General features: G+C 43.7%; 4 protein-coding genes across 5 annotated transcripts; 3 read left to right on the forward strand and 1 right to left on the reverse strand.

Moving 5' to 3' along the window:
- The first annotated feature begins 65 nt into the window (after positions 1-65).
- Positions 66-18,625, forward strand: LOC117143070 (protein neuralized). 2 transcript variants are annotated; one of them, XM_033307531.1, is made up of 3 exons: positions 66-369; positions 15,489-17,230; positions 17,296-18,625. In XM_033307531.1, exons 1-3 carry the CDS (start codon positions 345-347, stop codon positions 17,542-17,544), a joined length of 2,016 nt encoding a protein of 671 aa, XP_033163422.1. In that variant the 5' UTR covers positions 66-344; the 3' UTR covers positions 17,545-18,625. The 2 variants fall into 2 exon arrangements, with proteins under 2 accessions (XP_033163422.1, XP_033163421.1); XM_033307530.1 differs by lacking the exon at positions 66-369 and adding an exon at positions 5,702-6,260.
- A 680-nt stretch (positions 18,626-19,305) lies between these two features.
- LOC117143389 (aryl hydrocarbon receptor nuclear translocator homolog) lies at positions 19,306-22,086 on the forward strand. The gene is made up of 2 exons (XM_033308071.1): positions 19,306-19,455; positions 19,592-22,086. The coding sequence occupies exon 2, from the start codon at positions 19,644-19,646 to the stop codon at positions 21,573-21,575; it is 1,932 nt and encodes a 643-aa protein (XP_033163962.1). The 5' UTR covers positions 19,306-19,455; positions 19,592-19,643; the 3' UTR covers positions 21,576-22,086.
- Positions 22,087-22,505: 419 nt separating this feature from the next.
- On the reverse strand, positions 22,506-23,866 carry LOC117143394 (abasic site processing protein HMCES). Its single transcript, XM_033308083.1, has 3 exons — positions 23,740-23,866; positions 22,994-23,690; positions 22,506-22,929 (listed from the first exon to the last, which is right to left on the reverse strand). The coding sequence occupies exons 1-3, from the start codon at positions 23,757-23,759 to the stop codon at positions 22,570-22,572; spliced, it is 1,077 nt and encodes a 358-aa protein (XP_033163974.1). The 5' UTR covers positions 23,760-23,866; the 3' UTR covers positions 22,506-22,569.
- A 48-nt stretch (positions 23,867-23,914) lies between these two features.
- On the forward strand, positions 23,915-24,295 carry LOC117143398 (splicing factor 3B subunit 5). Its single transcript, XM_033308087.1, has one exon. It carries the CDS (start codon positions 23,996-23,998, stop codon positions 24,251-24,253), a length of 258 nt encoding a protein of 85 aa, XP_033163978.1. The 5' UTR covers positions 23,915-23,995; the 3' UTR covers positions 24,254-24,295.
- The last annotated feature ends 28 nt before the right edge of the window (positions 24,296-24,323 follow it).

Here is a 24,323-nt window from a genome sequence, read left to right on the forward strand (position 1 = left end):
ATTGTATGGTATATTATTGTGTGACAGATGGCAAAGCTGGCCTGTCACGTTTAAATACTAACGCGGTCACACTAAAAAAAAGCCTTGCGACCGGCAGCTCCATCCAAATAACAATTAAACAAAGCTTTAAAATGCATCGCAATTAACGTCTATGATTCCGGAAGTGAGCTAGCCTGCCAATAGCACATGATCGGCTCACTGTGCACATAATATCGAGCTTATGCGAGGGCTGGTCTACGTGAAAATTCAATGCCAAAGAAGTTGTGTGTGTCCTAGTTGTTGTGGCTGTTGTTTCTTGTGCCTTTCGGGAAGCGAAACACGCAATTTGTGATTTTAATTAAGCAATGGGTCAGTCGGCTGGTAAAATAGGTAAGTAAACAAGGCTTCAATTAACTTTGGATGTCGCGTAAGAAGGATTTAGCTTGTCTGCCACCTTACAACAAATAAGCTTAATTGTCATAAGTTGGTAAAGTTGCTATATAAAATTGAATCTTTAAGTTATAGTAAAGTGTATGACAGTTATAAGCTCCGCTTGAATACGAATTAAAAAACTATGGGCATTCCAATAGGTTTGTGACCTTCCCACCACCCACACACTCACATGTTGGCAAACAGCTGATTCCCCTTAGCGATGACACTCGCTGGTTCCGCGTTCGTGTCGATAGTTTTGTTACTTGATTTTAATCTTACAGGTGTAAAACCTGCTTTTAACTATTACTTACCATTATTTCAATTATATACACAACTATGTTGGGTTTTAAACCCGAATATATGATATCGGTGACTTTAAAATAGTTCCTTAAAAATTCCTTGAAAATATTTTAAAAACTTATGTGATTTATAAGCTTTTCCATTCACATTATATCCATGTGATATATAAATTACCACAACAACCGTTTAGTTATGTAGAAACTGGTGTAACGTTATGCTAATAAATTATACTTTATTTATTAGAGGCTTGTTGAACTACACAACCATCCCCAAAAAACTGACCATAAAAGCAAAAGTTGTATACCCCATGCAAGTCCTCCATTACAATTAAACAATTATTCCGAGCTCGCCTATAGAGATATCAAAGTAGTAAGCAGCTTAGGCTACCGAAAAGTCAAAAAATCTAAGGTGATAAAAAAATGAAAGAGAAGATGTCTACAAATCCCGACATAAAATCAGCTCAGGAAAAGAAGTCTGATTGAAGGACGCGAAGCTTAGCGCAATGGACATCGTACCCTTACAGGTGTATTTAACGGGGATTGCAGGACTGCACTTACCTGCTTAACACATTCACATCATCAGGGACTCCATCGAATCGTATCAGCTTCGATTAGAACCAAGATGCCCATGCAGCTGTGGACAATAAATTATAGAGTTTATGGCAATGATTTCTCACAAAACGGGCACAAGACGAAGGACGAAGGATCGCACAAAGGCGGAGGAGAGAATAAGTAAACCCCAATAGGCGCTCGGTTCAGGTAGGATAACCGAGTTGTAACTCCCTGACCCTGAGACAAAGACACATGCTGTGGGCTGGAAACCCGCCAGGACCTTCTCTCTATGACTTGCCAAATGTCCTGTTTGCATCGGAGTATCCGTAAAGGTATCTTCCAGGCGCAGATCTCGCATTTTTCGTGGGACGAGGGAGGTTTTCCATTTCACGGGCGGGAAAAAACTGCAATGTGAAAACCGTGAAAGCCGAAACTCCCTGAAAAGGCAAACATTTGGCCAACAGAACGTATATTTCTCTAACGGATCGCAGTTTCCCCCGCATGTGTTGCATTGGCGGTTATTCCTCGCCGATGTTGATATTTGATTAGCGCACGCACATGAGGATGCGGAAATGGGAAGTGGATGTGGAAGTTGAAGTTGCAGTTGCCAAATGCATCCCTCTAGTTCCCTTTTGTTAGATCTTGATCGGAGTTTCGGAATGAAGCCAACTGCTGTCGCAGGTATCCTCAAAATATGGAGGAGTTCCGCTGAATAAGTCAGGTTTCTTGAAGAGAGTATCTGGACGGCGAGCTACCCTCGGTATTAGAATCTTTAAGATCTGCAGAGAACTTATATATTACTTCACAGCTATGTAGAAGATGTATAACGATATCTTGTCTGCGAAGAAGGATTAGAATGCTATTAGTAGTATCTTAAAATAGTTGCCAACGTGTAATTTTAACCATATCCTCAAACTCTGTTCTCCACAATGTAATATATACAACCATTCACTATACCCTCGATCCTTGCAGACTGGGAATACATATGGAATACCTCCTCCACCATTGCTCTGTTTCTCAAGTGCTTGCGCAATTCGATTTTGGGTTCTGTTCCCCTGAATTCCCTTTTGTGTTCGCAGGATTAGTTCGGGTATTTATACATATGTATATACGAAACTCGACAACTGCTCCTCAAACGGCTCCTTCATTTTCCTGTCTGAAGTCCTTTCCCTTTTATTTTCCTTCGAACAGCTCTGCCTTTTCCCCATGACCCGTTTGCATATGTCGTTTTCTAATTAAACATTGGCATTTGCTACACTTTTTACTTAATTATGTGTATATTGATCGGCTATCGGCGATCGATGTGAAGAGCCGGGGAATTCTCAGCTGTCTTCCCATCGACAGCTGCCAATTTCTTGTATCTTTTCGTTTATTTTCTTGCACTGCGTCTTTTTTCATTGAATAAATCATATTATCAGTGCTGATAACTACAAACTACTTCCCCACACTTATCTATGGCCCACTTGAGCTGTTTCCTCTATTTAAATTAGTTTTGGCATTAGATTTCTCTATAAATGTGCTCATAAATATATCTATGAGTAAAGGTAGTAGAGGTAGTAACTCGATCGTAATGGAGGTAGTTGTGATAAGAGGCCTACGCATATGATATATGTATGGAAATTTGTGTAACTCGTATTTTTATCTTCAAATTTTATTAGGTTTTATGGTCTGTGATTTTCTTATCTTTCGATATTGATTCTTTCTTTCAAAAAGACCGTAATGTGTGAGGTTTTTTTTGATCACCTTTTCGAAAAGATTAATTATAAATGTCTTTGCAGATATTTTATTTTAAGAGCATAAAAAAAATTCGAAACCCCTTTCTCTTACTTGTTTCCCCTGAATCTGCTCACTTGCCGTGCAAAATGATCGTTTGGCATATTCATTAAACGCCTGCCTATTGTCAATTCTCCATAGACAAAGATTTCGAATAGCCACAGGGATCTTGGGTTAAGGAACTGTCTGAAAGGTAAATCGCTGTGACATTCTCGAGACAATGGTCGAAAAAGGACAATTGTGAGGCCAGAGGATAATGCGGGTCTAAGAAGAAACCAGCAAAACCGTGAGGAAGCCGAGCGAAAATGAACGATATATGTACAGACGTATTCTTAGCCAGATGTTCGTGGGAGACCGAAATGGAGATATGTATAAAAATTGCACTGCACCGCGGGACTTGTGGGGGCACATGTGCCAAATTCTAAATTTAACCACAAAATACTTTAAGGGGAGCAAAAAAGAAAATATGGAATACCAAAAGGCAGACTGCAGTTATCTCCCCCATCAAGGCGACAAATGCAAATTGAAGCAGCTGTCTGCTTGCAAAATATGAATATACAAAAATAAATAATCGTACAAGAAGTTCCAATCGATCCGCAGAAGTAGAGCACATCCTTATCAGCCAAGGCAACTGGCGCACGTCTCTCCTTTTTTTTTCGATTTCAACCTGGCACGTGGTCGGCTGGCTTCCTCTTTCTCCGCTTCGAAAATCCCTCTCCACCCGTATCTGTGTATCTTTTGCTATGAATTTACACCTGGAATTGGCAAGCAAACAGAACGGAACCGGGGGCAGGGACTGCGCGGGGATACGCACTGCAGTAGAGCAAACCCTTTTCGGGTCCTTTTTCCAACTGCAACCGCAGATGGACACCTTTCGTTGATGATCATGATGGGTACAGTGGATATCGATAAGCGAATAACTAGGATACACAACTGTGATAAATACTCATACATTTACATTCCTTTAAAATGGTATCCTAAGAATAGGGTTGGTTTAGGGTTTGAATATTTATTATTTATACTTAACCTAAAGTCGTTAAAAATAGGCAAAGTTATTTTATCCAATGTTCACTGTATTCTTTGACAATTTTTGGGGTTGTTCGTTGGTCTCGATGTCTGCCGGTTCCTGTTTCGCCAACATCACCTTCTCTGACCTTTTTTGCATTTTCGCAAACTGAGCGAACAGGAGGGGGATATCGGGTAAGCAGCAGCAGATGTATTTCCAGGACGCACGCCTGCTGCCAGGATGCTGAATATGCATTTCCACTTTAATATCAAAATTTAAATGCTTTCTGCCCCGTCTTGATCCCTTCCGATCTTGAAAATTGCATCTGCTGTGAGGTCTGCCCGGTTCCGTCTGTCGATGCAGGACAAAAAGGACGAGGATGAGGATGCGGAGCGCTCAGCGCAATTATCATCCTCCATCAATGGCAGCGTGGCATCCATAAAGGATAAAGGATGATCAGACGCCAGACGGCAGTTATCCTGCTGACCACAAAAGCTAAAGCTTAACAAATGAGACCACAATAGCATGTGTCTCAGATCATAGATACATTTTTTTTATTCTGCGTAAGCGAATGGTTTCAAAACTGGGAATTGAGTGGCAGACTTCCAAACTTTCCATTTCATTCTATAGAGTATTCTTTGTGCAAACTTAAAAACTGAAAAGCAAAACGTATCTTGTATAATATTCTGTAAAAAAATAAATTTAAGAAATAGTTCATTCAAAATATTTTAAATACGAGTGGCTGTGCAGTAGATTATTAAAGGTTCCGAAAGCAACTGGCGATAGAAAAAATGTATTAATATTATCAAGAAATTTTTGAACATTTTTTTAAATTCCCATGGCTCCCATATCTACGTGTGATATTTGGCCCACGATCAAAAGCATTAGGGCAATTGAAATAGTTTGCCAGTTATATGAGCCAGACCTTGTAAACCCTGCGAAAAAGAAAGAATTGCTTTGAACCTGGCTGAACTACACACACACCAACGGACTCTCACACACACTAAGGTGAGGGAATAACTGTTAGTGAAGATCAGAGCACTATGGCCAAAATCCCAAATGCAGGCCGAGAGCAACAACAACAAGAAGCAGGAAAAGCAACAGCAGGAGAAGATGTGGAGGAATCCCCGATCAAGGTGCAGAGTTAGAGGCATAAAGGTAAATTATAAGGGAGGCTCAATACACGCGAATCGCAGGCACAAAACGAAACCATAGTAAATAAGAAACAGCTGCCAGAGAGAGAAAGAGAGCAATGGCGTCTCATAATTTTCTCTCTTGAGCTCTCTTTTTCGCTCTCTCCACGCTCAGTGCTGACAGCCCTTAACCAGAAAATAGCTAAATTTCAAAATTATTTGAATAGACTGCCTACAAATTATAAGGTATAATAAATTCAAGCATTTTGAATGTAATTTAGTTTCCGTTTCTTGATTTAAATTACATTATAAAACAGGAAAAGTTATTCAAATGTACAGCCCAAATTGTTACTAAACGTTAGTAGTAATGTTAAAAAACTTAACTTCGAAACATCTCTAAAACAAATACTAAAAAAAGGCCAAATCTGACGGGAGAATTTCTGCTCGCCAGTACTATCCGTTACTCTCCAACTGAGCTGCGGCAGCGACGTCGCGCTGGTGCGAAGCTATAAAAGGCCGCACCACCTTTTATTTGTTGAAAAAAAACTCAGCGAGAGGTTGTCTTGGAGTTGTCGTCGTCGGTCTATGTGTTTCGTTTCGTTTCGTTTCGTTTGTTCCCGTTGCGCGCAGACAAACAACCAACCAAATTCAAAATGTTTTAACGGAAAACATTCAAATTCGAAGCAGAACTCTATCGCTAAATTTAATGCCAAATAAAATACGCAAGCAGCTTGTGCATTTTCATTAGCATTACGCGTGTTCGTTTAGTTCGTTTGTTTTAATTTAAATAACGAAAAAAGAAATAATCCACTACCATGGGTCTATCGGATATACCAGCCAACTATATGCAGGGCAGCCATCCGCACCTAACTCTCCATCCGCAACAGCAGCATCACCAGAACCAGCAGCACTTGCAGCATCTGCAACAGATGCAGCAGCTGCACAACGCCATGCCCACTCCCGCCCAGCAGGCCGCCCAGGTCCTGGCCATGGAGTCCAACGAGCTGCTCATGAGCACCAAGGACAAGCTCTCCAGCAAGAAGAAGATGCACTTGCTCAAGAAGATCAAGAAGCGCTTCGGATTGGGTTAGTAGTCGCATTAGTACCAGGCTAAGAATCGGGCTAAGGATATCGATGGATATATTAACAAGAATATTTAGTTAATTTCCAAGGGTTTTTAAAAGAACGTACCATTCTCTGAATATACAAGAATATTTTTTAAAATCAGTGTGACTAGGTTCAAAAGCAGATGTAGTACATTTTAACAATATAAAACTTCCTTCGTGATATCTGACCATTAAAGTCTTGAAGCAAATGTAATTACCGCGTGCGAAAATGCCTTAAATACATTATTCATTGATCTGGGAATCGTCTTTTATCTCTAGCGATTCCCACATAATATTAGCATGTGGTCTGTGGTCATTCATTCATTCGGTTAATTAAAGCGGCAAGATAAATAAGCGAGAAACACAGCCAGCCGCAAACATTTATGCATACATTAGCATTTTACGTCTCAAGAACAATAACAAATAACGAAAGATAAGAGCAAAAAGCGAAAAAGTTTGAGTTAGTTTAAAACAAAAAGCTAATGAATAAATGCTCGCCCAGAGCACGCCCAGTTTGCCATTATAATAGTAATTGTTTTTTTCCGACTAGATAGACACAGAAGAAACCCGAAAAAAATCTTAAATGTGAAATTCTCTCAAGGCTTTTTCGGCAGAATTTAACCTCGACACTCCGACTTTTTCGCCGGAAATGTCAGTTCTCGAAAACTGCATTTTTCAATCGCACCCAAGTAACCGCAAATTGATCGAGAAGACCAAATCGGAGGGATCTTGCGATGAAGAAAATACCACCGAAAGCAATTTTCACAAGGAGCGATTATGTTTATCATAACGATTATCTGGGCTGGGGAATTTCGTTGCTTTGTTTTTGTTTTGGTTGCAAGCAGCTGAGCTAAGGAAAGACAAAAAAAAAAGAAGTAAAAACAACAAATCTCACCTTTTCGTTGGCTTTGGCTCAATTGCATTCTCGGCTTCAATGCTCTCTTTTTTGGCCAAAGCAGGCGAAGCAAAAGCAAAGCAAAGCCAATGACGCATAGGCTAAGCTTCTACCCCTGTTTTTTCTTGTTTTTACTGGCCTCCTACGAACAGTTGTGGTCGCACAACTAGCAGTGGAATATTAACGAACACAATATGAAATTAAAAAAAAAAAAAAAAAAAAAAACAGTTATTAATTTAGTCCTTCAGCACTGGAATAGTTTTACTTGTCAAAAGTGGCTATGCGAAAAATTGTACTATATTTAAGAGATTCTATTTTTCCCGCCAACACTGTTTTTGCATCTGCCTCATTCAGTATTGCTTGTTGTTGTTGCTATTGCCTTTCGGGGAATTGTACGCGAAGCGCCGTTGCCGCCATCGGCAAAAGCAAAAACAAAGATAGCAACAACAGAAAAGCAAACGATCCGCGACAGGAGAAGAAGAAGAGCCATGGACTAGCGGGATGAGAAGAGGAAGAGGCGTGGCTTTGAAGCTTGAGTGTTTGGAGTTTTTATTTTTCTGCTGAGCGTTTAAGCCCGCAATGGTTTATGTTTTATGCGGCGGCTTCCAGTCCGTTTGATTTGAACGTGCGTTGCCTATCGGTAATCAATGAAATTGCTTTGTTGTTGTTTTGCTCGGCGTCAGCTGCTTTTGCTTTTTTGTACCTGCATTTTCTATTACATTTCATAGCTTGTTTGTTGTTATTATTGTGTGTTGGCATGCCACGTTTGCTTTGGCTAAAAAGTTTATCTGCTCTTGGCTTTTACTTAGCTTCTCACGGTTTACTTTTCGAAATGGCTTGCTTGGCCGTGCGTGTGCTTGCAACTGAGCGCTGCCAACTCGTCTATGAACCCCCGATTATGGGACACACAAATACAAATTGTCGCCCGACCTTCGATTGTTGGCCAAAAGTAAATATTCAATCGTTAATGGCGGTACACACCCCCGTAGGAAGTTGGTACATATGTATAAGTATAAGTACAATGGTGGTCATAATAAATATACATACATTAACTTCTGATACCTAAAAAGTTATTCTGATAAATTCAAAATCAGTCGCCGCTTAAAAACAAATTTCTGTTAACATAATGTTTAAGAGGCATTTAATGCTTTAATATTAACATTTTATTGTTGATTTCTCCCAGTGAGCACTTTTCTGTTGAGCACAGTTGTATGTTGAGCATTTTCGCTACAGACATCTGTTGCTATATTTTCCCACTTTCATGCATCCCCTTCGTTATTTTTTAACTTATTTTTCTCCCCCTCATGAGGTCATCATCATGTGTCATCCTATGGTCATTCTAAAAATTGGCTATAGTTTTGCAAGCTGATATGAAGCATTGCTTATTGTCGCGCTTTGATAACGAACAGAGCGAAATGTTATCTCTACAAGTGTTGTTAAAAACTGATTAGCTATAAATACCAGTTGTTAACGATGGGGGATATACACAAAGATCTTTGCGATGCTTTTTTCTAGCTATCTCGTGACCTATTTAGTGCCTCCCACATCTTTCGCTTATCAGTTATTGAACTAAGTTGGCAGCTTGAAGACGAGTACGGTGAACATCGGTTAACAAATCTTTGCGATATATCTCACATCAATTTTAACCTATGGAATAAAAAATGTGAAAATGAAAAGTATATTATAACCACAGTCTGTATCGCCTTAGTTCCCCTCACGACCCAAATGTGTAGTACCAAATTGTTAACATTATTTTGTCTGTGCCCAAAGATAAAAACGCACACCACCCCATAGATAAAGAAAAGTCTAAGTAGATACGCTACACCGCAGGGTGTTGCAACTGACGCAAGACAAAAGGTGGAGTTCAGGTAGCTACAGGTAGAAATATCGCCACATATAATATAGTAATACATAGTATACCTGGCCCAGAAATCGGCTGCAATTAACTCACGCAAAGTGAAACGAAAAGATATCCAAAGGCATCTTTGGGTCAATTTTGTAGGCCTTTCGGGAGGGCGTGTTTTCCAGACGGGTTAGGGCGGGCGATCTGCTGGTTGCTAGGCATAAATCAGCGTCGGTATATGTATCTACTCGGTTGGAACACCTACGGGTCTTTAATCTATGCCTCTATGTCCAGCAGCAGCAGCTGTTCGGCTATCCATCGCTGGCAACTTGGCCAGATCGAGTTTTTTGGATTTCGGTTTTTGGCCTTTGGCGCGTTTGTGGTCTGAAATTCGGGCAGAACTTTAATGTAATTAATATGTACACCTATTTGGAAGGGAACCAGAACTAGATTGGCTTCAGTTTTGCAGCTGTTTCGGGTATTTAATATGTTAAAATCTTCGAAATTTGCATGGTTTGGCTATAACACTAAGTTTTAATGAGATGGCCGATAACAATGCAACCGGTGGCATCAAAAACTATCGAATTCCGGAGTTCAAAACACTTGAATTGTCTGTGCCAGGCATTGTAATAACAGCGTTATAATGTATTAATGATGTGTTCCTATCACAAGACGACTCTTCGAGTCCATTCCATTCCACTTCAAGCTGTTATTGTGGGCTCCCCTCAACGCTCGAGTGATTTAATTACACAAAGAGTTGGCAGACTGTAGAGCATCGGGGGGCGGGTGTCTTGTGCAGTCAAGTGCGAGGAAATGCAAGTTGTATAGGAGTAACTATCAACTTTTCTATATTGTACTCGTATATATGTATTTATGTATGTACATTTATGTGGACCCCTCCACTGGCCCTTTGCAGTAATTTCAACGCTTCGATAAACAGCAAGCCTACAAAGCGCAACAAAACGTAGCGGAAGAAAGCCGCGCTTATCGTATCTGAGCTCTCGAAAGTACAGTACAGCAACGAAGCGCGGTATTAATTGCTTCCTTAATAATTAAGTTGCTTCAACTAAAGCGAAATCAAACTTATAAGCATTTCATATATGTATCTTCCATACAACATATTCTGCAATATTCTACTCAAAACTTTAAAAGACAATGTTGTTTATTGTGTGTTTTATGGTTCCCCTTTGCTTCCTTATATCTACGCGTGTATATTTAGATCGGTTTTATGCCTATTCGGGTCTGAAAAAGTTGAGTTCTTCTTGGCTGGGGCCTCCTGCATGCTTCAGCGCCCAAATAAAAAAAAAAACCAAACCATAGATATTTATACTATATACATATACGCGGATATATCATGTGCATCGATAGAGAGGTGCTCCCATTCCACCGAGTTGCTTTCCGTAGGCTTGTAAAAATAAACATGTAAATTTGATTTGGCCACCCACCCTTCAGCGCTTCTCCGTCTCTCTCTCTCACTATATCTCTCCCTTTCGGTGGCTAATTATATTAGAAGGGGAGCTGCGCCTTCTCATCCGGGTGTTTATAACTAATTTGTGTGTGCGTGGAAAGTCGGAAAATGTATGCCGAACGGGTAGAAAAGTCATTGGGAGTCATTGAACCCATTGGGAGAGGTGTGATCAATATGTTAGGTGGATTTCTTAAGCCTTTTGGGGCTTCATTGTTCAAGTGCAAATGTAATATACCCGATTATCTTTATGGTCTTCCCTGATTACTTCGAACTTCCTGTGGGAAATTTCCTGACGCACTTTCATTGATTAGTCACTTTCCTATATAATCGATAGTTGCATTAAAGAGTCTTTTCCTAAATGGTTGATATTTGTACTTAGTATTGCTGCTGCTGTGATTTCTTTGATTTTCAGTTCACATGGCGTGCAGTATCAGATTTCGCTTAATCGCATGAAAAGTGCAATGTACTTGGGAAGAAGTAAAGCTGCTCAGACACAATAACAACTGGTTGCAGCAACTTGGCATAGTTTGACCTCTGGTTTCATCGCTGTCAACGCCGCCAGCCGCCGCCACCAGTCGGCCCCTTTTTTCCGTTGTGTAATTATTTTTATTATATTTGCAGAGAGTCTATGTTGTGTCCATTCTAGCTAAGCTTCTAGAGTTACATGCGCTGCCAGGAGGGAGCCAACCGGTGGGGGAATCCACACCACAAGAGAGAGTTTCCCGCTCCAGCAGCTCGCGATGAGTGGATCGCAGTGCAATTTCCGCTGCACTGGTCAGCGGCTCAAGCAGAACGGAAGTGGTTTTCGCATCCACTCAATGGGGCTTTCCTCCGATTCAGTCGAACTTCTTTACTAAGTGCATTTAGCACTAAATCAAACAACAAAATGGAAAATTGATTGGGATATTTCATCCCTGGGAATTTTGTGGTTAGAAAGGAAAACTTAAAAAGGCCGACATGGTTTGAAACAAAAATTTCACTTGTTGTGTGGAAAACTTTCATATTTTACCGCCCCACGCAAATTGTTTGTTTGCGAGCGATTAATTAACATTCATTAGGCTCATTTACGTATATTTAAGACAAGAATTTAGCATTGCTTTTATTGCTGTGAGAATTGTTTTACAAGCCATTCGATGGACACTTGTTCCGCTCTTAAGCTGCGACCAACGCTTGGCTTTTCTGCCCACAGATTAAGCCGCTGACTAACTAACAAACGACCCACACACTGTTTCCTCAACTAATTTCACTGATATGTCGAAAAGGAAAATGTATGCGGAGTGGCCAGATACGCTTATAAGTTATTTATCGGCGTGGGTCGATCCATTGACAAGCCCGTGGAAGTCAAAATGCTCAGGTCCAACTCAATCCGGCTCATTCACCCACTCGATCTGACTGATTGCGGCGCTGCAAAATGCCGATAATTTATGCCAAATGCTTGACCAATTGATACAATTTGTATAAATGATCCATTGATATCCACTCGGCATGCCAAGCCGGCATTTGAACGAAAGCCCCGGCTTTTATGGGGCACTTCCGGTGCAATTAAACGGCCTGGGGCGTGTTAATTGTCCGCACACGTCTTCTGACTCACGCACGTGGGCTGACAACAACAGGCACGGTGCAGGGGGCGGGGCAGCACGTGACCTGTGACCTCAATCGGTGCAAACGGGCAGGGAGCTCAAGTGGGTGGCGGCAAGAACTGGTTAAGACAATGTTTGGTTGTTTAAGTCATGACAATGCTTTGTGCACTCATACTTCGAACATCAGTTTATTTTATAATAAAGATTTTGATATTAAGGCTATCCAATGGCTTCCCACAGCCTGAATGCTACCGAACTAATCAACTTTGGTAGTGATTTGCTAGAACCGATCGTTACAATAAGTTGATCCTTAGCCACACATCGGATCCCCATGTAAGCCCTCATTCAGACATCAACGTAATCTGCCTTTAATGATCGCCAAACTCGACTCACGAGTGCCAATCGAAATCTAATGATGTCTGCGCTCAATGGGATTTTGAATGTTTGGAGATCTTCATCAGATCGTTAAAATGATTTCGCCTAACGATGGCCGCACAATCGCAGATTGCCATTGCCTCACTGGATTTGGTTTCCTATTTTTTTGTTCCATTGGAGCGGGGTTTTGTTTTATGACACCTGCATGATTTTCACATTTTCCACCCGCTCGATCACCCAGCTGCAGCTTCTTCTCCAGTTCGCCAAAAGATTCGGGAAGATCCGAACGGCGAACGGCGAACGGCGAACTGCGCACTCTCTTCTCGCAATTACCGCGGCTTGTTACAGGTTTTCGATGTTCGGCAGCCGCAAATTTACTATATATCTCCTATATATACAAATTTGGAGTCGTGGGAATTGTCTCTACGGAGTTTGTGTTTGATTTTTGCCCAGTGCTCAGCGTGGGAAATGTTTTGCTTCGCTCGCTGGTGGCGAATCCAAAGACGTCCCCGATCCGCGCCGAACGGTAAATCAGGTTTTCCATTTTGGCAAACCAACGAAAATTTGCCTGCAACTGCAGCAGCCGCCAGATCGTTTGCAGTCGATCGGATGTGCCAGGGTCTTCGTTTTGCCCGTTCGGGAATCGGCGTTTGGGAACCTTTTGCGGCAGAGCGGCAAACTCCAAACGCATCATGACCACCACCGAAAGTTTGAACTTTTCATCTTCGGTGGTTATTTGGCAAAATATTGTGTCGAAATTGGATGATGATTGGATGGCCTGGGAAATGGATCATTTCTAGCTCTTCATAACTACTGGTTTGTTTACAAGTGTTATCTTTATGTATCCTTGTTCATAGTTAAGATTGCCGGAAAGCCCTTCCGTAATATATTCTTTTAATGATTTCCTACTCTTAAAGCGTATTGATAGCTTCCGAGCCGCCACTGCGCTTGCTGCCCAACAACAAGTCTATCGTTTAAGCATTTAATGCAATTAGTTATCTTGGGGTGGAGGGTATCATTAAAGCCTCGAGCGAAGACAATCGCTGCTCTTAATTAATTGTGGCCTGGCTAATTGAAAGTATCAACGCGTCTGTGAAGCACCGTTTCTGGGACTGCGAGTTCAAGGAAAAAAGCGAGGCGCGTATTTCACTCATTCATTCATTCCAGCGATGTACTTGTGATCGCCGCTGCAATTCCATCCATTGACTGACGACTGTCTGGGCCGATAAAAAGTAGGCGTCGCCAGTTGGCCAGGCTAGTGAGACGACAACATCCTGCAGCTAATGGGCTCCAATCCAGTACACGTATGTGCGTAGTACGTGATTTCCTACTTCCTCGTCGCGGTCACTTCATAAATATGGATGGTTGGGGTATTGCAGTCGTAGTAGAAGTCTTCGGGCCGGCTTTCTACTCCTCCTCCTCCATAGCGAATCTCCAAAGGCGCGCTCTTTCCTTCAGAATGGGAGCCACCGGAAGCTGGTGCTCCCTTTCCACTTCCTGCAGCGGAAGCACTTGAGGATTGGATTTTTTCGGGAAGCAGACAGTACAGATTTCGTGTGCAAGTCATTGGCCCTGGCTTAGGATTAAATTTCAACCCCAAAGACACTGCCAAGCCAGGGGAATCTTGCAGATACCCAAGCATTTGTATCTTGTATCTGTCTTGCAGTGTTTTTTTTTTTCGAAATTTGAACAGCTGCAGACTGTGGAACTGCAGCAACCCCTAAGCGATCGAAAACGTTGAAAACGTTGGAAACTACCCTCGAAAAACGGGGACAGACGCTCGCTCTCCATAGGGGTTGTTTTACCTGTTCCAGCCGTACAGCTGCTTTCTTCTGACCTTCCTATTTCTTCCTCCGCACAACAAAGGCTGCAAAAGGAATCGAGAAGAAGGGAAAAAGGACAGCTGCCACATGCCGCTCCAAAGCAAACACATTGATCTTCAGTGCCACGCGCCGCATATCAACATGGTAATCACCAGCAACATCAGCCTCATCTGCTTCAGGTCCTTCGCCATGGCTTTCTTATAAACTGGGTTTATATTTTTTTTCTGCAACTGTTGGCATGCCGCCGGAATCGTCTGATGTTGGGCATATTCCAGCGACCTGGGCAGAAACCTGTCGCCATCCAAAGACTCCTCGTCCTCGAGTAATTATTTATATGGATGGCCATATGGATCGGTTATAGGTTTTTCTACCCCGACGCAGTCTTTTGTGGTAATTGTCAGCAGCTGCTGATATACGTGGATTTGCAAGGTGCAATAATTAAGCCAATTTCGGGAATATGTTTAAAGGATTCTTAAAGTATTCCTCAGCCATTGAAGAGCTTCCCTATATAATTGCAAAGAATTTACCATAAGCCAGCTATTTATTGGTAATTGGTAAAAAAAACGCCTAACCAGTACAACGAGTTATTAACAAAAAGAACAATTCAAATACATATATCTAGGAATTCAAAATCGCTTGAAATTTGTAGGAACCCAATAGCCTAACCTACACCAATATTTATCTATTCCTCAAGTAATTCTTGTACTTCACACCTATGTGACTTTGATTTTCCAAGAAAATGGGCCAGCAGCTGACGATGACCATGGTAAATCCTTTTGAGTCCGCAATTTACCAAGGCAACAAATCCCCAAACCCAATGGTTCAATAGTCTTCAATCCAGTCACGTGCCCTGTGCTTGAAAACCAACTAAATTTGGATCTTGGGTTGGGGGTTATTGACTCACCCAGGAAGATCAGTTTGGGCTTCTGCGTAATTCGATCGCTAGCACATGGTTGAATGTTCGGCTACCTGGAGACATCTTTCTGAAGATGCGTAATTTGATACGGGTAGCTGGCGTTGGGAAAAAGATTTTAAAACAATGTGGCAGAAGATGTAACTAATAGATAAATGGACTGTGGGAAGGCAGCATTTCGTGAATGCGAAAGTATATTCAAGGTTTCCAAATGATTTGTGGGATAAAACTAACAGCTAAGATCATGTTCGCATTGCAAGAAATTCAAATAAATAAAATAACTAACTCAACTTTCACCTATACCATTTCAGTTCGCCGCTCACCCTCATCATGTCCTGGTCCCAACAACCTGCCTCCGCTGCAATTCCACTCCGTGCATGGCGACAACATCCGAATTTCAAGGGACGGAACCCTGGCCCGTCGCTTTGAGAGCTTCTGCAGGGCCATCACATTTTCAGCGCGTCCGGTTCGCATCAACGAGAGGATCTGCGTGAAGTTTGCTGAGATCTCGAACAACTGGAACGGTGGAATACGCTTTGGATTCACCAGCAATGATCCTGTAACGCTGGAGGGAACGCTGCCCAAGTACGCCTGTCCGGATCTGACCAACAGGCCTGGCTTCTGGGCCAAGGCTCTGCATGAGCAGTACTGCGAGAAGGACAACATACTTTACTACTATGTCAATGGAGCTGGCGATGTGATCTATGGTATAAACAACGAGGAGAAGGGTGTGATACTGTCCGGCATCGATACGAGAAGCCTGCTGTGGACGGTGATCGATATCTATGGCAACTGCACGGGCATTGAGTTTCTCGATTCTCGCATTTACATGTACCAGCAGCAACCAGCGGCGATGCCAATGGCCACTATGCCCGCCCAGCAACAGCAAATGGCCCAGCCAGCTGCCAACGCATCTTCCGCCCTGAATCCTCATCACCCGCATCAGCAGTCGAGGAGATCCCTGCCGGGACACACTGCGACCATCGAGCACGATCTGGAGCGCCATGTGATGCCGTCCCTGCAGTCGCTGCACTTGACTGGAAACGGTGGAAGCGTGGCTAGCGTAGAACAGGCGGCCATTGCCCATGATCTGGCCAATGGACTGCCTCCTCTTCGCTACAATGCCAATGGACGACTGATTCCAGTGCCCTTCCACAACACCAAGGGCCGGAATGTGCGGCTCTCGCAGGATCGCTTTGTGGCTTCTCGCACGGAATCTGACTTCTGCCAGGGATATGTGTTCACTGCCCGTCCCATTCGCATTGGTGAGAAGCTGATTGTGCAGGTCCTGAAAACGGAACAGATGTACGTGGGTGCCTTGGCTTTGGGTCTGACCTCCTGCAATCCGGCCATGTTGCAGCCCAATGATTTGCCCAATGATTCGGATTTCCTGCTCGATCGCCCCGAATACTGGGTGGTAAGCAAGGATATTGCAGCTGCTCCTCAGCGCGGCGATGAGATTGCCTTCTTTGTGGCGCCCAACGGCGAAGTGAGCATCAGCAAGAACAACGGACCAGCTGTGGTGGTGATGCATGTGGACCAGTCCCTGCAGCTGTGGGCCTTCTTGGATGTCTACGGCTCGACGCAGTCTCTGAGGATGTTCCGCCAGCAGTTGCCCAACATGGTTGCGTATCCGTCGCAGCCGCAGGTGAATGTGAATGCCAGCAGCTCGTCCGCCTGCAACGCTGCCTCCACGTCCCGCATGCTGCCCATGACCGAGTCGATGAGCAGCCTGAATGCCGGAGCCACTGCCAAGCTGTTGCATCATCCCTCGCAGCTGAGCGTAGCCCAGAGTACGAGCACTTTGGCCTCAGCTGGCGGTGTCAATGGCAGCCGCATGATCAGCATGCCCTCCAACGGAGATATTCTCCAGATCCAGCCGAATGGTGGTGGCACCGTTCTGGTGGTCAACCTGCCACCTGCCAGCAGCTCGCACGATATAAACGGCCAGCTCGCGGCCAGGCCAACGGCCACGGTAACCTCCAGCGGTGTTCTGGCCGGAGCCTGCTCCAGCGGCACCCTCATCAGCACCACCAGCAGCCAGTACATTGAGGTGAGTCTCAAAGCTTTGTGATTTACTCCCTAGCCATATACTAATGCCTATTTTTTTTTTTGCAGCCCATTGCCAACAGCACAAATAATGCGGCCAACAAGTGGAAGGACAGCCTGAGCGACCAGCAGAGCACCGATTCGAGTGCCGAATGCACCATCTGCTACGAGAATCCCATCGACTCGGTGCTGTACATGTGCGGACACATGTGCATGTGCTACGACTGCGCCATCGAGCAGTGGCGCGGAGTGGGCGGTGGCCAGTGCCCACTGTGCCGGGCGGTGATCCGGGACGTCATCCGCACCTACACCACGTAGAAAGGTCGTGGGCGTTTCCTAGACAAGCAACATTTACTCGCAATCAAACCTACTAAAGCTACACATTATACCATACACACAAGTTGTTGCATTTTAAACGCAATTGAGCGCAAAGAATATTATATTGGAGAGATAGGCATTATTTTTGCAGACTAAAGATGAGATAGTTTACGCAGCTAGATTAGTGTATGAAACTATCAACTAATTTATCACCTACCATATACACGTATATTTAAATTTTTTGTGATGTTATAAGTAAGTGCGCCTCAGAGCCAAAACTATGTATTGTTCAATCCAACAAAGATATCTTCGTTTTTCAATTTTTTCAAACCTTGAATCGCGCATTTGTGCGTTGCATACTGTAAAACCAAAGTATTGTATAGGAGTTAATAGTATTTTGAATTTTAATTTGAATTAATTGAAAGTTGTTGCAAATTTACCTAGTTTTTCTCTATGTCTAAATTCCAAACGATGTGCAAAATTATCAAACACAAATTACGGATTCTTTATTTGGCGATTAATCATTTTGGTGCTAAATGTTTTGAAAGGCAAAAAAAAATTGTTAACGGATTTGAAAAGTTATGTTTAAGCTTGCAGCAACTACGAATGACCTTAATTTGATATGAAATCACAGGAAGCAAATATTGACTAATTTCCAGCAAGGAAATGGATATCGACGCAACTCAAATAAGTTTGCAGCACAAAATATTGAACAAAGATTGATCAGAAAACACTTATGCACGGAAACCAAAATAGAAAACTGCAAGAGCGTGTTTGTTTAAAGCTAATATTAGTCTAGCCCTAAGTACTTAAGTTAATTTCTAGTCAACGAATTATGCTGAAGTTAAATCTAAACCGGACTTCATCCAACAAAGACACCACAAAAAAGACGTATTAGGCACGCTAAGCAATTTTAATGAAGCCGCATTTTAAATTACACTTAAGTAGTGCACGTATTTTAATGGAGATTTAAATATATTTAACTATAAACATAGAACAAAAGACTTGTATGTTGTACCAACAGCTTGAATGAAATATGGAAAATGGAATGCCCATCTAAATAAACCATGCAGTTAGAAAATTGCCAATTATTAATTAACAATACCAAGCAGATTAAACATGAAGGACAAGCAAAGCGGATAAAACTTTACCTAAGATTGTATTAAAACTGAAAAAAATGTAATAAGCAAAGAACACAAAGAAATATGCGAAATGGAGCGCAAGCTTACTATTTTTGTTATAAGAATGCATCCGGATAGGAATAAATGAAGACATGTTATTGCCACTAATAATAATTAACTTTTAATTTTTTAAAGAATCATAGTTCGTAAAATTACGATACTGCGCCTAGTTATGACTAAACATTTAAATGTATTTATGAAATTATATTTGATATATGTAAGAAAACGCAATGCTGTAATACCATTAAATACTGACAACAATATCAGAAACAATTATAGTTTTATTTATTTTCTGGGAAAATTGATCTTTTAAATGGACGCCGATCTTGTGTTTTTTTATGCAATATTTTCAACACAAGGAAAGGCGGTAAATTGATAATAGCCAACAGATAGGTGGGCTTTAAATAAATCAATATTATATTAAAATTGTTTTGTACGTTCGTGTTTATTTTTTAGGCTGAAAATTTTAAAATGTAACGGTCTACTTTTGTAGTAATGCCACTTGGTCTTGATTCAATGCACCTGCGTTGCCACCTAGCGCATTGTTATCGAAGTGCTATACACTGCAGCGGTATATTCGTTAATCCACACTACGGTCACACTTCGCGCAGTAAACAGAGATTTTATCGTGTAGTGTAGAAGAAAAGTACAGAATTAATGATAAAAGCGCATAAAACCAGCCGAATAAAAGTGCCTGGATAAACCAAGTACCTCTGCACACCCCCCATTGGTGAGTAGAAGGTTAAAAAAAGCGAGGGAAATAAGCTTACTGGCCAGCCAGCAAGTGTACACACACACGCACGACGTAGACAAAATACTAACCCCTACCCCGCCCCTCTCTCAATTCCACGAACCTTTTTCCACAGAGCACAGGCGACCCAAATTACGACGAACGTTTTCTAATTACGCATTCCAAGCATGGACGAGGCGAACATACAGGACAAGGAGCGGTTCGCCAGCCGCGAGAACCACTGCGAGATCGAACGACGTCGCCGCAACAAGATGACGGCCTACATCACGGAACTCTCGGACATGGTGCCCACCTGCAGTGCCCTGGCCCGCAAACCGGACAAGCTCACCATACTCCGCATGGCAGTGGCCCACATGAAGGCACTGCGTGGCACAGGGAATACCAGCAGCGATGGCACTTACAAGCCCTCCTTCCTGACCGACCAGGAGCTAAAGCATCTTATCCTGGAGGCGGCCGATGGCTTCCTGTTCGTGGTATCCTGCGATTCGGGCAGGGTGATCTATGTATCTGATTCGGTGACTCCCGTGCTGAACTACACCCAAAGCGATTGGTACGGCACTAGCCTGTATGAGCACATTCATCCCGATGATCGCGAGAAGATCCGCGAGCAGTTATCCACCCAGGAGTCGCAGAATGCTGGCCGCATCCTGGATCTCAAATCGGGAACTGTGAAAAAGGAGGGCCATCAGTCCAGCATGCGTTTGAGCATGGGTGCTCGTCGTGGATTCATCTGTCGCATGCGGGTGGGCAATGTAAACCCGGAGTCCATGGTCTCGGGGCACTTGAATCGTCTCAAGCAACGAAACTCCCTCGGACCTTCAAGGGATGGCACCAACTACGCCGTGGTGCACTGCACGGGTTATATCAAGAACTGGCCGCCCACCGATATGTTCCCCAACATGCACATGGAGCGGGATGTGGACGACATGAGCTCGCACTGCTGTCTGGTGGCCATCGGTCGTCTGCAGGTCACCTCCACGGCGGCCAACGATATGAGTGGATCGAACAATCAGAGTGAGTTCATCACACGTCATGCGATGGATGGCAAGTTCACGTTTGTGGATCAGCGTGTTCTTAACATATTGGGATATACTCCCACTGAGCTGCTGGGGAAGATCTGCTACGATTTCTTTCATCCCGAGGACCAGAGCCACATGAAGGAGAGCTTCGACCAGGTGCTCAAGCAAAAGGGACAGATGTTCTCGCTTTTGTACAGAGCCAGAGCTAAGAATTCGGAGTACGTTTGGCTCCGCACACAGGCCTATGCCTTTCTGAATCCATATACCGACGAAGTGGAATACATAGTGTGCACCAACAGTTCTGGCAAGACCATGCACGGTGCTCCCCTGGATGCGGCGGCCGCTCATACGCCCGAGCAAGTGCAACAACAACAGCAGCAGCAGGAGCAACACGTTTATGTTCAGGCTGCCCCAGGAGTGGACTATGCGCGCCGTGAGTTAACTCCAGTGGGCAGCGCCACGAATGATGGCATGTACCAGACGCACATGCTGGCCATGCAGGCTCCGACGCCTCAACAGCAGCAGCAGCAACAGCAACGGCCAGGATCGGCGCAAACCACACCAGTCGGATATACCTACGACACCACACACTCGCCGTACAGTGCTGGCGGACCATCGCCGTTGGCTAAGATACCCAAGTCCGGCACCTCACCCACGCCGGTGGCACCCAACTCCTGGGCAGCACTGCGGCCCCAGCAGCAACAGCAGCAGCAGCAGCCCGTGACCGAAGGCTATCAGTACCAGCAGACGAGTCCGGCCAGGTCGCCGAGCGGTCCAACCTATACACAGTTGAGTGCCGGGAACGGAAATCGCCAGCAAGCGCAGCCGGGAGCATATCAGGCGGGTCCACCACCGCCTCCCAATGCGCCGGGAATGTGGGACTGGCAGCAGGCTGGAGGTCACCCGCATCCGCCGCACCCAACGGCGCATCCGCACCATCCGCACGCTCATCCTGGTGGACCGGCAGGAGCAGGACAGCCGCAGGGTCAGGAGTTCTCAGATATGCTGCAGATGTTGGATCACACGCCGACCACGTTTGAGGATCTGAATATCAACATGTTCAGCACGCCGTTCGAGTAATACCCACACCATTTCTTTCGATTCCCACTCTTCCCCCCTCCCGCCACTTAATCTGTGTCTCTCTTAACCACTTCTCAAGTGCAATCCATCTTACATTGTTGAAATAATTCAGCCAAACGCATGCAAATTGTAATCTCGTAAATAGCATTTTAAGTACATAGCGGTAGTCACGTACACGCTTCAGATATCTTTATTTTTGTGTGCTACGTCTTCTTCACTTCCACCTCCCGTATCCGTTGGTCCGCCCGCCCCCGTATCCACTTAACCCGCTCATTGGCCGTGCAAAAGTATTTACAATTAAGGCCTTACGATTGTTCGTAACTAAAGGCAATGTGTTTACACCGCTTTATAGCCCATGAATTCTAAACTTTCTCATCGATTCTATAGGATTAAGTTCATGTGTTGACACGCTGTGTGCAGAGTATTCATTTGTATTTGTCATTGAGCATATCAAAGTTCATGCAACGTATAAATATATAAATATACAATTCATAGCCTAATATACCACAAATTGATAGTTGTAAGCAACACAGCAAGTGCACCACTTCCACGCTTTTCCCGCGAACAGCATTGACACCATTTCCCATTAATTTTCGCTCATTTTTCGCCAATGCAATCAGAAGTAGACGACGAGCAAACAATATACGCTCTATATGTACACAGACATGCTTTATGTGCAGCTTTTCATTTTGTTTTAATTGCATTTTATGCCGCGACAACGAAAACTTCCAAGCTCAATACAGTGGCGCTCAAAATTGAATCGCACTCGCAAAAATGAGACCATTTAATTAATTACGTCAAGTTCAAACATAACATTAGTTAGTTAAGCTCACTTCGAGAGAACAAATTCTAAACATCTTTTTAGTCGCTAAGTCCCAACATTTGTAAGTAAGCACACCACAACGATGATAATGCTTGAAACTTTGGGTATTGAGAATAAAAATTTTGGTTTTTAATGTACTACAAACTATGGAAGTTTAGTTACTGATGAGGTTTATCTCTTGCCCGATTTCATCTCGCTGCCGCCGCTCTGCTCGAAAGCTGCCTTACTGAATCTGGGTCGCTTGGCGGGCCGTCCTTTGGTCGCACCTTCTTTTTCCTGATCCTCATCGTCGCTCTGTTCCGCTTTGATTTGATCTTCCCGCTTCTTACGGGCATTCAGCCAGGACATCATCGTTTTGTTCATCGGTGGCTTTGCGGGCTTAGCCGCCAATTCGATGGGCTTGTTGCACTCCTCGCTTTTGTTTCGCGAGTTGTTTACCAGCTTGGTCACTCGATGCCACTGCAGTTCGGTAGCCGGACGCAAGGTAGCCAAGGCCTCCGTGTCGCTAACTCGCTTGAAGTCTAGCCAATCCTAGAAGATGCGAGGATGGGTAAATTGGACTTGGGTTAACGAAGGAAACAAACGCTTTACTCACATTCATCTGCTGCTCGGTTTCCAGGATCGCTGGCATGCGGTAGTGCATCCAGGACATAATTTTGCTGGACTGGAAGGTGATGATACTGTAGCTGTACATCTTGTCGCCACTTTCATCCTCCCAGACGTCAAAAAGTCCAGCCATTCGCAAAAGCTTAACATCCTGGGGCGACCATGTACTCTTGTCGTAGATCTTCACATCCGCCGCCTGGGGTACGAATACCAGGTAAGCCTCTCGTTCCGATGGCTTCTTCGCAGGTCCAGCCGTCTGCCACTCATAGAATCCTTCGCAAATAACTACACACCGCTGACCCCGCTTGAATGGACCGCAATAGAGCTTGGAGTCCATCAGGTGCTCCAGACGGCAATTGTTGGTGGTAAGGCCATGCCGCCGATAGTCACCCTTGTGCCAAAAGGGAATCATGCCCCACATCATGGGCGTAACCACGCGGGCGCACTTTTGATCCTCGGCGTCCGAGAAATGAGCTGCGGACACGATCACGGGCGTTATATCGGTAGGGGCTATGTTATAGGATGCCTGGTAGCGTCTACCCAGGTTGTACTCCGCCCTCCACTCGGGAGTCTCCATTTCGGATCCTTCCTCATCTTTGATATCTTTCTTATTGAAATCCGGCTCCTTTCGAGTAGATTTCTTTGGATATTTACAGGCACAAATTACCTGATCAGGGTCTAGAGTTCTGAAGAGGCATTTAATGGAATTGGTAAAAGTAAAAATTATATACCTACAGACAGGTGCGTCCACACATCGCTTATCAAATTACTTTTTAAATGAATAAATGATATATGCAGCAAAATGTAAACAAATATCACGATTTTAAATACCAAGTTTGCCGCCGGTGTACTAAAATACCAAAGTCTCATGTACTAAAGTAATAAAAAATACCAATCTACTTCATTTCTGGGCACACTAAGACGCAAACAACAAAATAACACACTGCACATTAACTATTTCTTCGTCTAATACTGAAATAACCAAAGCAAAATGGGTGAACGCTACAACATCCATAGCCAGCTGGAGCATCTGCAGAGCAAGTACATCGGAACTGGACACGCAGATACCACCAAGTTCGAGTGGCTAACGAATCAACATCGCGACTCTTTAGCCAGCTACATGGGTCACTACGATATTCTCAACTACTTTGCCATAGCGGAAAATGAATCGAAGGCACGAGTGCGATTCAATCTGATGGAGCGAATGCTGCAGCCATGTGGGCCACCACCTGAAAAGCTAGAGGATTAAGAAAAACAATTTTAATAATAAAGAAAATAATTGACAAGAAAATGTAATTTTCCAGGGGTGGATTTTTGGA

This window comes from Drosophila mauritiana, chromosome 3R, assembly GCF_004382145.1.
Source record: "Drosophila mauritiana strain mau12 chromosome 3R, ASM438214v1, whole genome shotgun sequence".
In the NCBI taxonomy this organism is placed as follows: Eukaryota; Metazoa; Arthropoda; class Insecta; order Diptera; family Drosophilidae; genus Drosophila; species Drosophila mauritiana.

Excerpts from the sequence above, each read along its gene's own strand:
- LOC117143394 (XM_033308083.1), bottom strand. The coding sequence starts at position 23,759 with ATGTGTGGACGCACCTGTCT. Across the intron at positions 23,691-23,739 it reads ATGTGTGGACGCACCTGTCT|AACTCTAGACCCTGATCAGG; the intron begins GTAGGTATATAA and ends ATGCCTCTTCAG. Across the intron at positions 22,930-22,993 it reads AAACCGAGCAGCAGATGAAT|GATTGGCTAGACTTCAAGCG; the intron begins GTGAGTAAAGCG and ends CGCATCTTCTAG.
- LOC117143070 (XM_033307530.1), top strand. The coding sequence starts at position 5,990 with ATGGGTCTATCGGATATACCAGCCAACTATATGCAGGGCAGCCATCCG. Across the intron at positions 6,261-15,488 it reads CAAGAAGCGCTTCGGATTGG|TTCGCCGCTCACCCTCATCA; the intron begins GTTAGTAGTCGC and ends ATACCATTTCAG. Across the intron at positions 17,231-17,295 it reads CCAGCAGCCAGTACATTGAG|CCCATTGCCAACAGCACAAA; the intron begins GTGAGTCTCAAA and ends TTTTTTTTGCAG.
- LOC117143389 (XM_033308071.1), top strand. The coding sequence starts at position 19,644 with ATGGACGAGGCGAACATACAGGACAAGGAGCGGTTCGCCAGCCGCGAG.
- LOC117143398 (XM_033308087.1), top strand. The coding sequence starts at position 23,996 with ATGGGTGAACGCTACAACATCCATAGCCAGCTGGAGCATCTGCAGAGC.